Here is a 15,206-nt window from a genome sequence, read left to right as displayed (position 1 = left end):
AACTGCACGTTCACGAGTCATATAGATGGGCCTAATGGGCCGAAGCCTCTAACAATTTATTTGGTAGCCCAAGTTTTCTCAGGCCCAAAATGTAAATGAGAAAAGGCCCAATTAAGGAAGGCGAAGAGTCAACAAAGTCGGCAGGTCAAACAATATTCTGCATGGGTCTTCAGACAGGAATGCCATTAAGTCAACAACAACGGCACGTGCTACGACCAATAAATCAAAATAGGACTAAATCAAAGACTCCGTGTCCGATTCCCATTGTTCTACACTTACTTTCCCTTCTTTATTATACAAAATTACTTTATAAACTCGGTTAATATACATTTAATTAATTTTTAGTTGGAAATTTACCATTCTATGTCACAATCAGCGTCTAGGTTAAGTGGGGAGAGCGTCACATTATCACTGAAAAAAAGTAGGGTGTGATCGACCCCCACACGTTAAGATAGACAATGACCGGCCTTCCAGTGGCACCCATTGTCACGGTCATACATATTCAACCGTGTGGTGTATGACCTTAACATGCTCACGACAAGCCTTAAAGGGAACTCATGTTGCAACCTCACTGAGAGAAAGTAGGTTGTGACCGACTCCCACATTGTCACGGTTGTACATATTCATTGTCACGATCGTACATCTTCAACCGTGTGGTGTCGTGACCTGAACACACTCACAACAAGCTTTAACGGGAACTCAAGCCGCATTCACATTTTTCGTTTAGTTTTGTGGCTTCATCAGGCTATCAACGAGGTTTGTCTTAGTCAACCGGATATGGTTTATACGAAATCTAAACTTGTTCGGTCATACATGTCGTTGTTCACTGATAGTGAAGGAGAGAATGGTAAATTGGGAAAAAAAGAATTACTTTTTAATTTTTTTACCATAAGGAGTTGATGAGAGAGATAGGAGACAAAAGGATGAAAGGTAAGTTTGTCTTAAGCTCTTAATTAACTTTATTGCATAGTGTATGCATTAGCTGATAGGCTCGTCAGCAATTGGCACTAGCTTTTATCATTTCCTTTTACTCCTTTCTTCTGGTGTGAATTCAACCACCAAAAACATACCTCTACGATCACCCTCCTTGTCTCTTTCCACCCACCCTCTCCCTAAAATTCCCTCTCTCTCTCTCTCTCTCTCTCTCTCTCTCTCTCACTCCCTCACTCAACCATGCCCAACTCCGCCTGCTTTCCCGCCCTCCTCCGCCGCCTCCTCTGCTCCGGCAACCTCCCCACTCACCCATCTGAAGCTCTCAACGAACCCAACTCCCAGCCTAAACTCGTGCCTCCAGCGTCCGAGCCCAGCCCCGGCGTGGTGGCTCGCCTGATGGGTTTGAGTTCGCTTCCAGACGCCAATTGGGTTCCTACCAATCGTGCCCCAGGTGCGGTTTCGAGGAGCAAGTCCGTGAATTTCGCGGATTATTTGCTCCATTTTGACACTAACCAAGCCCACCACCGGCGAATCCGAACCTCGGCTTCGTTCCGGGAGGTCCCGGCGTTGAGCCCACAGAACGAATTCTTTGTTCTTTACACGAAGGATTATTTCGACGGCTACGCTGTGGAAATTGAATCCAATTTGAAGAAACTCGAAACGCAGCGTTTTGGCGAAGAGAAACAGGGGAAGGAACAGAGCAGGAGTAATGATATGAAGACGAAGAAGAAGAAGAAGAATGAATCCAAGATTTCGAAGCTTAAAGATGAGCCACGAAGGGAAATTGGTAAGAATTTCACCAACAGTAAAAAATGCAGCACGAGTAAAGATTCATTCTCTGTTTTACCTTCGGGTAAATACAGAGACAAACAGAATGTTCCCAAAAATGGCCATACTGTGAATTCGAAGAAGCCAGTGAAGCAACAGGAATCCGCCATTGAAACGGAGCTCAACAAGAACATTAAGAAGAAGAAGAAGAATGTTAGCCGACATGTCGGGCAGACATCGAAGCCCGAATCCGACCAGGAAAACTCCAGTCCAGTGTCGGTTCTCCATGTCCAAGGAATCTATTTCTCAGGTAACTACTCTCTAATAATCACTGGGTTTATTCCAAAAATCTCTATACCTTATCATAAACTTTTACAGACGAAATGGAGGAAACTGATGTGAAGGGCGGAGACGCCGCCGGCCGGAGCGAGAAACTGGTGGAAAGAATCTGCAGATTGGCGGAGGAAGATATAAAAGAGGCAACGTGGAGGATTAAGAAGGTGGATGTGGAAGAATTATGCATGGAGGTGGAACGACATGTCGTCAATGCGTTGTTGGTTGAGAGCCTAGAGGAGTTAGTGTTGTTGTAGTTGCAGACTTACAGTGGAATTCCTTAACAATGACAAAAACATCTGTAATCTGTACATAAGCTCAGCTAGATGCCTCATGTCGGAAAAGTTTGGTACTTTTAGTGGAAAATTAATTCCAAGAGATATAATTGAATTAACTCCGGGGGAGAGAATTTATATTTTGTACTCTGTCCTTTGTATGACCACCTATGCTTGGGATTCAGATTCCAAATTCGACATCTAATGGTCCCGACATTTACCCTATATCCACGTGACATGGTTACTTTCTTACTCTTCGCTTTTAAGAATAAACACTATTCCTATAGACTAACACGAGCTCTTCCAACATGCTTTGTCCTCACTCACATGTTTCATAGGAAATTTTCCGGGATGTCACCCACCCATAGAATTGCTTCAAGCAAAACACTCTTAAATTTGAAGTTCTTATAATTGAGTTATTAAGAAATAACTTGACTTTGTTGATATAGGTAATAACTTTTAGTTATTTTAAGTCTAGTCGTTCTATTCTTAGGATCGCTCTTATTTCGAGTTATTCATGGCAACCTTAGGCCATCTCATTCTTAAAATTCCACGAAAATCGAGGTTTTAAAATAATAATAATAATAATAAAAAGTGAATTTCCCAAACCTTTGGGTTGCCATCGACTTGGCCCAATGGGCCTTGTTGACCACCTGGTCCGTTGTTTGCACTCACCCAGCCCAAACTAAAAATTTAAACCCAAAAATTTTACTTTAATAAGCATATTACACGAATATATATTTTTTTAAATTTACAACAGTAACATAAAATAAATAATTTTGAAATATACGAAACACTTATTAAACACAAAAATAAAAATTCGATATTTCTCGAGAAATTAGGTTATATTTCTCGAGAGAAGTAAATTTTATCTCGTGAATTTATTAATGTAACATTCTAAATTAGTAAAATTAACAAAATTTAGAGAATAAAACTTATAATTTAAATTAATAATTCTCGAGTTATATATTAAAATTTTTATTTTTTTATTTTTTTCACAAACCTTATCACTTGGAAAGGATGAGAGGAGAGGAAAGGCGGGTCCAAACATTTGACGATTGCAAAGTTGACTATGGATCCGAAAAAACACAACAAAAGTCGGTGACAGTGGGGACCACATTTATGAGGAGGGCCCACATGAATCCATATTGATGAGAGGTCATATAGGTAATTTGACTTTTTTCCGGCTCAATTTAGGTAAACAAGAAAGTGTTTCATTTTCAAATAAATAATCTTGACTTTGTTTATTCAATGTTCATCAAATTAATTCAAACCATATATTATATTCCATGTAGCTTTCTTTTGTAAACAAATTAATTCATACCTCTCATTCATATCCCATATTTGACGAGCTAAGTCAGGCTTAAATTAAAGTATTTTAGTACTTTTTTTAACTTATGTGAATAAAAAAAACTATATATTATAGTTCATCAATATATTTTTAATGTAGATGTACCTAATAATATGCCCATTTGCTAATGTTTAATGAACAAAATATTGAAGAATTAACCATTGAATTTATTTATTTTATTATTTTTATTATAATATTGCAAAATTAACCTCACATTATAAGATTAGGGATAGATTTCAAATTTTAAAAATATTAATGACAAAATTAACACTATCTACAATGACTTGGAATGATCTTTATGGTTTTAGCTGTCTCATTTATCAAGGACATTTTGGTAAGTTCCAAGTTTTCGATTTTAAGATGAGGAATTTCAAGCTTTTAATTTTTTAGGTGGTTAACTATAAAAGTGAAAATTTAATATTCTACACAAAATATTTTAATTTCTAAATATAAAATTATTTAAAAAAACAGAAACAAGAAATAGTTTGTCGGAATAATTAAAATGTAAAACAAAGAATCATAGCATGTGAAACTCAATCCACGAGATTTTTAGCCACCCCATCTAGAAAATTTATTTATTAAGATAATTAATTTATGAAAGAAATATATATTTATTTATGTTATAGTTAATATTGGTGTAGACGGGTTAGTTCGACTCGATTACAATGCAAAACCAAAACGGGACAGAAACGTCTAAAATTGACCCCACCCCAAGTTTCGAGGCTCACAACTTGTTTATTCGACATTGCTAAGTTAAGGGCATGACTTTCCTATCAATTTAAATATTATTGACCTCAAAATTATATACCGAGCCGTTTAAGTCGTCAAGCCGTGGCTGAGAGCAGGACACGCACCTAACACGTAGGGGGGTCGAGGAGCACGAACTTCGATTCGGGTCGTTGGGACTGTTGGTTGTCTCTATCCAGTGGGTCGTTGCCCTCTCTTGAGCCGAATATGTTAGTGAGCTGGCTTGGGTGATGTGTGCTGAGCCGTCAGAACCAACTTCCGAGTCAAATTGCGAGAAGTTGGGCCGTTGTGCATCTTGATTTTGGATCACCCGAATTGAATCATTAACACCATGATTCTCATACCCGGTGAAGAACCACTATAATATGGCTAAATTAAGAACATAACTCTCGTACCAAACCATTTAAGCATAAACTCTCGTGATTTTATTCTTTTTTTTAGAATTTCTCGTACCAATAGAACCAATAGAGGAGATGCATTCTTTACTTATAAACTCAGGATCATTTCCTTAATTAACGGACGTGAGACTCTTCTCACAATCGTCCTGAACATATTAAATTAAGAGTAAAATTAAAAAAAAAAAACAAAAAACAAACAAAAAAACAAAACAAAAAGAACTTAGGAAAGGGTGTATGGACAGTAACATGTTGTGTCGGTGAAACAGGGATTGGCCAATCTGTGTGACCAAGTTGGATATCATAACCAAACTTCAAAATCATCACACGTTTCTATCTTCATTTCTTACGAAAGAAGGAATTAAAAAGCGAACAAAAAATAATAATAATGGAAAAATTCCCATAATGAAGCAAGAACCAGCTAATTAACGAATTTGTCACATAAAAATGACATTTGTTGGGTTCGGATTCACCCGTCACCCGTGTTCAAGTCGAAGAATGGAAACGTTAGTTTCAAGTTCAAACTTTCAATATTGAATCAGCTCCTATGTTGTGCTCGTAAGTCCTCGACTTCATTCGCCCAGTACACGTAGATAGCGAGTGATCAAAGAAACGTTCAACTTTCCATTAATAATTAACACAAAATAAAGAAATATGCAATTTTATCACGCAACAACATTGAAAAAAAAAAAAAAAAAGCTATTACTTCAAGAATTGGAAACAAATAATCATTTAGAAGAGACAGATCCTTTTGGATTCTACAACACATTCACACAATTGCACAATCTTCTTCCTTTTATATCATACAATTAATACGTGTTGATTATTTCATATCTCTCCAAATTATATCTGTCACAATTTAATCATAATGTCCATAATATACAATAAATACCCTTACCCTCATATATATATATATATATATATATATATATATATATATATATATATATAAACTTGAACTTTACACAAAATATAATATAAATACATGGTAGGGTTTGATAGCTTGCATAACAATAATCAATGTCAAAGACCCAGCAAGAAAAGCTTTGATCGGAAATGATTAGAACTAAACCCGAATAAATATATCAAAATTTATGGTAAAGAGGTTGATATTTGCCCATTCGAGTAGTTAAGTTCGAATATGATGAACGAAAATGAACGAAGAAATTGATATTGATGCAAAGATATACGATAACGAATACTATATATGATCATCTCTTCGAAGCTTGTTTAACAAAGCTGTGATTAAAGCATCTCTTTTCTCAGCCCTAACTTCATCTCTCATTCTTCTTTGTTCTTCCCTTTCTCTCCATCTTCTTTCCAACATTATCCTCTCATGTTCTAAAGCTTCCATTTTCCTTCTCCATTCCATTTCCCTAATTTGTCTCTCTTTTTCCCTTGATTCAAACGCTTCCCTCCATTGAATCTCCATTTGAATTTGTTGGTTCATGAAATCTTCTAAAATTTCCTTCAAATGATTGATACCACTGCTTCCCCCGCCGTTACCTTTACCCTTCTTTTTACTCTTCCTACCGCTCGCTTTCGTGTCGCCTCCGTCTCCGTCACTGTCCTCGTTCTCGTCACCTTCATCGGACGATAACACCGTCGTCTTCTTCTTCGATCCACTCCCTCCGCTCTCCGCCTCCGCCCATAATATTCTATGCATTCGTGCCCCGAAAATTGCTTGTAGCTCTGTGTAGAATGGAAATTGCTGCCTTGAAATTTCTGGCTCCATTGTTTCACAACCCTTAATTTGTTCAATTACATAAAATACAATCAACCCATCAATTTTCCCTTAAATCCCACAAAATTTCAAATATTGTTTTCTAATAAAGATATGAACTTTATATATATATATATATATAGAAGGGAAATTTAGTACCTTGTAACGGGTGACGAGGTTTTTCCATTTACATTTACACTGTTCAGCGCTGCGATTGAAACCCTTTTCTTTCATTTTGGCGGCGGTGATTTCCCACAAGAGTTTGTTGCGTTTGGTCTCCATGAACCGTTGATCCAGCTCGGCGCGGATCATTAAAAACTCCTTTGTTTCTTGAATACTCCATTGAGGGAATCTGTCGGCGACGGCGTTGACGGCGGTTTGATCGGCGAGGTTTTGGTGGAGATGCTGCTGCTGCTGCGGCGGCGGTGGCGGCGGAGGATGTTGAAGCTGTTGATGTTGTTGCTGCTGAAGGTGGAGATGAACAAGGGGATGGGGATTGTGGCCTTCCATGAGTACCAAAAACTTGAGAAAATTATATAGAAAAAAAAAAAGAAAAAAAAAAAAAGAAAAGAATCGTCGTTGGAGGAGAGAAAATGAAAGGGAAATATTTTTAATATGTGGGTTGGTGTGAAATCCAGGTGTGAAATCGTAAAAAAGAGGGCAAAAAATAAATAAATAAATAAATAAAATAATTAATTCGATGGAATTTATTTTTTTATTTTTATTTTTTGTGTTGTATAATCTGTTTACGCGGAAATGGAAAAATAATATTTAAATTAAATTGTGTTTTATTATTATTATTATTTGTATATTTTTCAGCTTTATTGAAGGATTGTCGTTTTCTTTGTTTACCCATTTGTTCCCATTGCGTCAGCGCGTCGTCAGGCTTACGACACCGTCCTTGTTGAGGTTGGAGGCTTTGATTCTAATTTCCATGCGACTTGTCGTCTCCTCTTACAAACTTCTTACTTTTTTTTTCTTAATTTTACTTTTTTACTATTGTAAAAAAAATTAAAAAGTTAATGGTTATATTAATCTATTTTAATTCGAAAAAGATTCTTATTATTTATTTATTTTTTTCATTGCTATGATTACATTAATAAATAATGGAAAGGAAGAAATTATTATTTTTTTTCAAAGAAAAGAAAAGAAAAAGAGGAATATGTATTATTTATTTAAAAAATTTGCCTTTAGAGGGTCCGTTTCCATTCATGTCGTTTTAATAAAATCAGAAACGCGGTATTCTGTGACGTCCCACGTGGGAAAGCCTACCACGTGTGTCCACGTGGCATACATGCAGATATCATAAGTGAAAGTCTGTCGGACCTACAGGTCATGTTGTTCACACCTATGACCTATTCCAAGTCACTGTTCACACAGTCAGCAATTCGCACCATTCTAAACACGCCACGTATCCAGAAGGTGGAAAAGAGAAACTTGGGAATAAAAGTAATCTGGAGTTTTCTTGAACGACACGTCGTCCTTAAACCGACTTTAATACAGTATTTGAGGAGTAAAAACTGTTGTTGTGGTCAAAAGAAATTCTTTCACATTGACTGTCGTTGGAATTTCTAATGGGTCCCACGTGACTCAGCTTGCTGAGGTGGCGAGTGTCTCACATCAATTCTTCAAAGACCATTATTTAATTTCTTGGGGAATAATTGTTTTACAAAGTTTATTCTTTTTATTTTTTTATTTTTAAAAAAAGTCGAATGTCAAAAGGAGAAGTTACAGGAAATGACAGCTTAGCCACTGAATGTAGTTAATTAAAATGTTAAAAGTTCGATAATATCTGCATCCAAAACAAACGGTTGGATGAAGGTCTCACATCAGCTAATTTAGAGTGATCGTGAGTTTATAATAAAGGAATATTCTCTTTATTGGTATGAGACATTTTGGGAAGCCTAAAACAAAACTATGAGAGCGGGTCATACTTGTCCAAGACGTGTTGTCCATGGCTGCATGCTCATGTCATGCTAAACCCTCATATATACTTAATTGCTAGCTTACAACATTACTTTCAAACCCTCTTACTGCAATCTCTCTGTCCATGTTTTTTAAAATCCTCTTCTCAAAGTGGGGACAGAGACCTGGGTATATATTGTCTAGTCGAAGGTGAAACGAATTTGAGTTGGCTAATTCACTAAGTGGTGAGAGTGAGTGTCGCACAATCACGCGCGATTGTGGACACCTTGATTCAAATTTAGTTTGGTCGGTCGTTGTCTAAGTTGATGCAAGATGGATCACTACTTACAAAAAAAAAAAAGCCCACTAGCGTCAATGCAGGCCCAGTATGTGTGCAAATTGGGCCACTAACGAATTCACAACTGAATCATTAAGAATTTTTTATGTTCCTGTTTCTGGCCGAGACACTGATCCATGGGCCTAGTTGACAAAACAAAGCCCATGGAGGCCCACAATAATTGTCGGTTAAATATATATATATTTTATTGTTTATATGCTCACTATTATTTATTTTAAAAAATCGAGAGAATATTTTAAAAGACAGGTTGTGACATAATTGGTAAGAAGCCGAACTCGGCTACTTTTGTGACTGAACTTAGAATGTTTGTCTGAAACGACAGAGTCCATTAACAACCTTAAATAGTTGCCTAAACAGTGCTTCTTATTCTTTCAATGACTATTTTTTTCCCTATTAAATTTTCGAGTGCAAAAATAATTATTCAATACTTTCTCAACCACTTATCATTATTATTTAACCAAAAAAAAAAAATAAATAAATAACAAAAGATCCTCGACAGAGTTGATATCTTATTTTATTGTGTGAATCGTCTATCACATCGTTTTATTTGATAGCGAAAGGTTCATGCACAATATACATTATTGAAAATTTTGGGTTTAAGAGAATTGATTGACTAATTTATTCCATAAATCTTATATTATTTTGTTTAATAATAGTTAAGAGATTCGTGCACTTACAGAGGATCGGTGGACTTGTTTTAAAACTAATTTATACTTTTAAAATTTAAAATTTATTAATAATTATATAAATTTAAACTTGGATCATTGATCGAAGACAAAAGGTGTGGCCACCAAGCCTCTGTCTCGTTTTACGAGGCAACTAATTAAATCTCGGTTGAGCTATCAACATCAATATAAATGTGAACCAGCTTGAGTTTTATTAGACATCTCAAAATTATACACATTTTGAATATGCAAATTTCATAACCACGAAGATTATTTTTCAACAACAAAACAAAAAATATCAATATAGTCGAATCTCAACAAACGATTTCAATCTTCAGCCTTCTTACGATAGCTTGAGTTGAATATAGAATGTTATGAAGTCCTACAGACACATTCAGTTAAACTTGTTCTTGACTACTTGAAAACTTGGCTAAGGGTCAGTTTTCTGTGCTTTTGACCATCTCTTCTTAATGTAAATTTGGACTACTTTTTAGTCACGTTGTAATCGTTGCTTCGAATAATAAATAAAATTTTATTTTCTTTCTTAATTAAAATGGATTTTGGGTTGCAAGTAATTACGGAGGAGGTCCAGAATTAAAGAAAAATGGTCCCTTTGGTAAGTGAGTTCATCGTGTTGTGTCATTTTTCACATGTTCCATCAAAAAGGACTTGGACCATCCCGGGACCGACACCCACCTCGACAACGGTAGTAAAATTCCTCCAACTCAAACTGCTTTCACATTAGCAGACAAACCTAAAACAACATGTCTTTCTTTTCTGGGTGGAACGTAAGTTGATATTTCATTTATGTTTTCATGGTTTTACAAATCGTATTAATGTTGTTTTATCCGGTTTTGTTGCTTTTAACGTTTGACGAGTTTAAAACATGACCAGCTCCAATTCCCCAATAGAAAAGAGAACAACTTTTAGTTTCATATTTACACGTACTTTGTGAAAGTTCATTCTAAAACCCGAATTAAGGCGCGAGAAAATGTTGAGAAAGAACTTCCCGACTTCTACCATGAGAATAAACAAAAAAATGATTGAGATGTTAGAAAGAGAATTAACGTGAAAAATTCCAGCAGAAAGAACTATTCTTATTCTCTTCCATGCCTCGACTGTTAATTCAACCCAAACAATAAAGGTAAAAGTTAATATCTAGAGCTAGCAACAGCTTTAAAGAAGCTATCTAAAAACGTCTCAATTCAACCCAAACAATAAAAGAGAACCTTAATACGAGTTCAAAGCGTTGAGACCCTTTTATATGAAACATCCATGCTCATACGATTATAACGTTCTTCAACTTACAATCTTACGTTCATTCGAGGTGATTTAAAGTTAGAAATGAGACTAGAAGCCGGAAAAATCAATGTCGATTCATTCACGAAAAATATCTTTTTGATGTCTCTAATGCGACTTTCAACTACTTTAAAATGGCCGGTTAACCTAATAAAAACGACAATAAATTTAACTATTTTATTTATTTATTTAGCTACGATTAAATTTTAATATAAAGTGTTTTTTTTAATTAGTTTGAATTTTTATTATTATGCAATTTGTATGCATTTTCCAATTAAATATATATAAAAAATTAATGATGGGTGGCATTTTTTTCAAAATTGTCCCAATTCTTCTGAAATTTTCAATACCTAATTTATTTATTTATTTATTTATTTTTAATGCAGTCCATACATTATAAAACATTTAAAACATGTTGTGAATATTAAAATATATTTTTATTTTTTGGAGTGGATATGTATAACCCCATTCCATGCCTAGAAAATTTGTCACAAATGGAGAATATTTATGTATGAATTAATTCTCGATCCAATTTAATCGTTAATATTATAAATATTAACCCGATAATTCATTGAAATTTTGACCTATAATTTTATAAATTTAAATATTAAATATGATAATCGACTTTATTTTAGGTTAAATTAGATGTATAAACTTAATTAGTTGAAAATATAAAATAAATAATAAAGTAGGATGGAAGTGGGGCTTGACAACGTGCTGGGTAAATGCTTGGTCACGTGCGTTATTCCTTTTCTGGCCAGTATTTGGCACGTGTTCGAACACTGACCAGTCTCCTTTGATGTCGGCCAAACTTAATCCTTCTTATTTATTTATTTATTTATTTAGATTTCTACTTATTTTCTCCTATTATTAAGCACCACTCCCTTTTAGATCTCGATTTTATTAAAATTCCTTAATAATTTAAAGTAAAAAAATATATATATATAATAATTTAAAGTATTTCTTAAAATAGTAAATTTAAAGAGTGGGTAAGGAAAAAAACAAAACAAACGAGGAGTTATAATAATGATTATAAAAGTAACTAATTACAAGCCGACATGTCGAAAAAGTAGACAAAAACTAAAGTTGCCTCCGAACTGACCCCACAAGAAACGACACTACAAACATTAAACGTTTCCTCTCCCTGCCTTCCGCTTACAAACAAAAATAAACGGTCGCCCTTTTATTGTCGGGTTTCGTCGGATCATTTTCACCAGCTCCGAGTCCGAGTCCGAGTCCGAGTCCGACCCGGATATACTAAATTAAATCATTTAAGTGATATTTTATTATTTTATTTAATTTAAGAAAATGTTAATTAGAAATAAAATATTATTTTTTTAAAGGACGAGATAGAAGAAGCCAAATCGGAATAAATGTGTGTGTTTTTTTTTTTTGTTTTTTTTAAATTTAGTTTGAAGTAAAGCAAAAATTTCACGGCGCCGAAATAAGCTAATAGACACAATAATATATATATATATATATATATATATATATATTATTTTTTTAATTATTAATTTTCATTTTCATCACGTGTTCTGATTTTTATTTATTTATTTATTTATTTATTTCCCTATAAATACTTGCAGTAATGAAGAGACTTCAAAATCCACAAGAGATATTATAAGAAAATGAGCTGCCTTGAGAGTTGGCCGGAGCCGGTGGTGTGTGTGCAGTCGCTGGCGGTGAGTGGAATACGGACGATTCCAGTGAGGTACGTGAAGCCACCGTCACAGAGGCCGAGTGGCGCCGCCGTGGAGAGAAATGTTCCGAGGAATATTCCGGTGGTGGACATGGAAAAGCTGCAGAGTGCGGCGGAGGTTACGGCGATGGCGGAAGCTTGTAAAGAGTGGGGATTTTTTCATGTAATAAACCATGGAATCAACGGCGAGATGATGGAGTGTTTGAAGGATAAGTGGACGCAGTTTTTTCATCAGCCGTTGGATTTGAAGAGACAATATGCCAATTCGCCGACCACTTATGAAGGATATGGCAGCCGGTTGGGGATTGAAAAGGCGGCGATTTTGGATTGGAGTGATTACTTTTTCATTAATTATTTGCCTGTTTCCCTCAGAAACACAGCCAAGTGGCCTGCTTTTCCTCCATCCAAGTACGTTTTTACTCATTCTTCTAATTTTAAGACACTCAAAATGCACCGGTCGTAATGTCGGTGTGAGCTCTACCGATCGATTCGATATCGATCGGTAAATGAGCTCGTACTACCTCTTTGATGGAACATGTTATCTATTATAAATCGGGTTTAGTTTCCTAAAGAGAAAAATGAATAATTTGTATTATTATTATTTGGGTTCGTATGTCTTGTAATGTGATGTTTTAAAGCCTTGAGAGGAAGCCCGAAAGGACAATATCTACTAACGGTGGATCTGGGTCGTTACAAATAGTATCAGAGCCAAACACCGGATGATGTGCCAGCCTTCTGGATGTTCCCCGAAGGGGAATAGACACGAGGCGATGTGCCAGTAAGGACTCTGGGCACCAAAGGGGGTGGATTTGGTGGCTGTCTCACGCCGATTAGAGAAAGGAATGAGTGCCAGCGAGGACGCTGGGTCCCGAAGGGGGGTAGATTGTGATGTCCCACATTGGTTGGGGAGTGGAAACCTTCTCATAGGATATGCGTTTTAAAGCCTTGAGTGGAAGCTCGAAAGGGAAAGCCCAAAGAGGACAATATTTGCTAGCGGTGTGCCTAGGTCGTTGCATGTAATTGCATCGCTTCAATTTGACCAACTTTGTGGTCAAACAAACTCAAACTTTGTCAAATTTTATCTTCTTGTCGTTCTCCAATGTTCTTGGATCCACCCGGAAATGTTCTTATATTTTTATAAACATTTTCATCTATACCAATTTAAACGTAACTCAATTGGTTAAACCTTGACAGAAACGGCACAAATTCAAATTTTCGTATTTTTATTGTATGATTTGATGAATGATTAACATGCGGGAGACAAACTCGATACGTTTACGACGTTTTAGGGTTTTATTTGTGTGTAGGGAATTGATAGAAGAATACGGGAAGGAGATGGTGAAGCTATGTGAGAAAGTGATGAAGGGATTATCTATGGGATTAGGGCTTGAAGAAGAGTACTTATTAAAGGCATTTGGAGGAGAAGAAGGAATAGGAGCTTGCATGAGGGCCAATATGTATCCAAAGTGCCCTCAACCTGACCTGACTTTAGGCCTTTCGCCTCACTCCGACCCGGGCGGCATCACCATTCTTTTGCCTGACCACAACGTCCCTGGCCTCCAAGTTCGTAAAGGAGACGATTGGATCACTATCGACCCTATCCCTAATGCTTTGATTGTAAATGTTGCCGATCAAATTCAGGTTTGAATCTTTCTCTACTCAGGCTCGTAACATTGTATCTAGAATCGTTCACTATGTTACTCGTAAAAATGAGTAATGGTTGTATGTTATTAGGTGTTGAGCAACGGGATATACAAAAGTGTGAATCATAGAGTGATCGTGAATTCAATCAAGGATCGAGTGTCATTGGCGTTCTTCTACAACCCGAGAAGTGATTTGATAATTGAACCAGCTAAAGTGCTTGTGACTGAAGAAAGGCCAGCCCTTTTTCCACCTATGACCTTTGATGAATATAGACTTCAAATTAGGAAGAGGGGTATTTGTGGAACTTCACAACAAGAACAGTCTATTTAATCCACTTAATTATAATTAATAATAATGTTACTTAATGCTTGTAGTTGTGTTAATTATAAGTTAATGTTCAAGTTTTTTTTTTTTTTTTTTTTTTTTTTTTTTTTTTTTTTTTTTTTTGGGGTTCTAAACTCGTTTGAATCGTGTGTGGTCTCAAATGTACCAAATTACGCTGTCAATTTTAGAATCTAATCCCCCTTTGTGTTGATGTGCAATAATCTTAGATATCACTTTGAACGTAGGAACGGCTAAAATGATAGACTATCGTAAATTTGATAGAAAGAAGCGTATAAAATTTCAATATTTTAAGTCAATTTGATAATGATTTTATTCTTATCTTATATTTAGTAACGATTTTGTTCTTATCTTCTTAGTATCGTTTGACAAAAAGATCGATGAAATAGTTAAATTCTAGCCGTCTATTCGATTACGAATTTTGACAAAAGGACTAATGGGTGTTTACGAAAAAAATTAAATAGTTATCAAACGAGATCTTAATTTTCAAAATTAGATTAAAACGCAATAACCTTATAGTTTTAAAACGCGTTTAGAGAGATTTCCTCATTCTTATAACTAATGATTTGTTCCTCTGTCTAGTAGGGAGAGGTTTCCATACGTTTATAAGAAATGTTTTGTTCGCCTCTTAACATAGTGTGCTAGCGAGGATGATGAGCCTGAAAGGAGGTGGATTGTGAGATCGCAAGTCGATTGAAGAATGGAACGAAACATTTCTTATAAGGGTGTGGACGATAGTACGTAATAGGCCAAAGTAGATAATATAGTT

The 15,206-nt window shown here is 35.6% G+C and overlaps 3 protein-coding genes across 3 annotated transcripts; 2 read left to right on the top strand and 1 right to left on the bottom strand.

The window, feature by feature from the left end:
- Window positions 1-1,015: 1,015 nt before the first annotated feature.
- Window positions 1,016-2,456, top strand: ACI1 (ALC-interacting protein 1). The gene is made up of 2 exons (XM_023684398.2): window positions 1,016-2,011; window positions 2,080-2,456. The coding sequence occupies exons 1-2, from the start codon at window positions 1,174-1,176 to the stop codon at window positions 2,289-2,291; spliced, it is 1,050 nt and encodes a 349-aa protein (XP_023540166.2). The 5' UTR covers window positions 1,016-1,173; the 3' UTR covers window positions 2,292-2,456.
- A 3,496-nt stretch (window positions 2,457-5,952) lies between these two features.
- On the bottom strand, window positions 5,953-7,113 carry LOC111800649 (trihelix transcription factor GT-3b). Its single transcript, XM_023684438.2, has 2 exons — window positions 6,685-7,113; window positions 5,953-6,549 (listed from the first exon to the last, which is right to left on the bottom strand). Exons 1-2 carry the CDS (start codon window positions 7,033-7,035, stop codon window positions 6,004-6,006), a joined length of 897 nt encoding a protein of 298 aa, XP_023540206.2. The 5' UTR covers window positions 7,036-7,113; the 3' UTR covers window positions 5,953-6,003.
- A 5,253-nt stretch (window positions 7,114-12,366) lies between these two features.
- LOC111799972 (jasmonate-induced oxygenase 4-like) lies at window positions 12,367-14,553 on the top strand. Its single transcript, XM_023683519.2, has 3 exons — window positions 12,367-12,859; window positions 13,759-14,092; window positions 14,186-14,553. The coding sequence occupies exons 1-3, from the start codon at window positions 12,381-12,383 to the stop codon at window positions 14,423-14,425; spliced, it is 1,053 nt and encodes a 350-aa protein (XP_023539287.2). The 5' UTR covers window positions 12,367-12,380; the 3' UTR covers window positions 14,426-14,553.
- Window positions 14,554-15,206: the final 653 nt, after the last annotated feature.

Source organism: Cucurbita pepo, chromosome 8 (genome assembly GCF_057944985.1).
Source record: "Cucurbita pepo subsp. pepo isolate OVF chromosome 8, ASM5794498v1, whole genome shotgun sequence".
NCBI lineage: Eukaryota > Viridiplantae > Streptophyta > Magnoliopsida > Cucurbitales > Cucurbitaceae > Cucurbita > Cucurbita pepo.
Note: the sequence above shows the minus strand (reverse complement) of the source record. Positions and strands in the feature narration are given on the sequence as shown.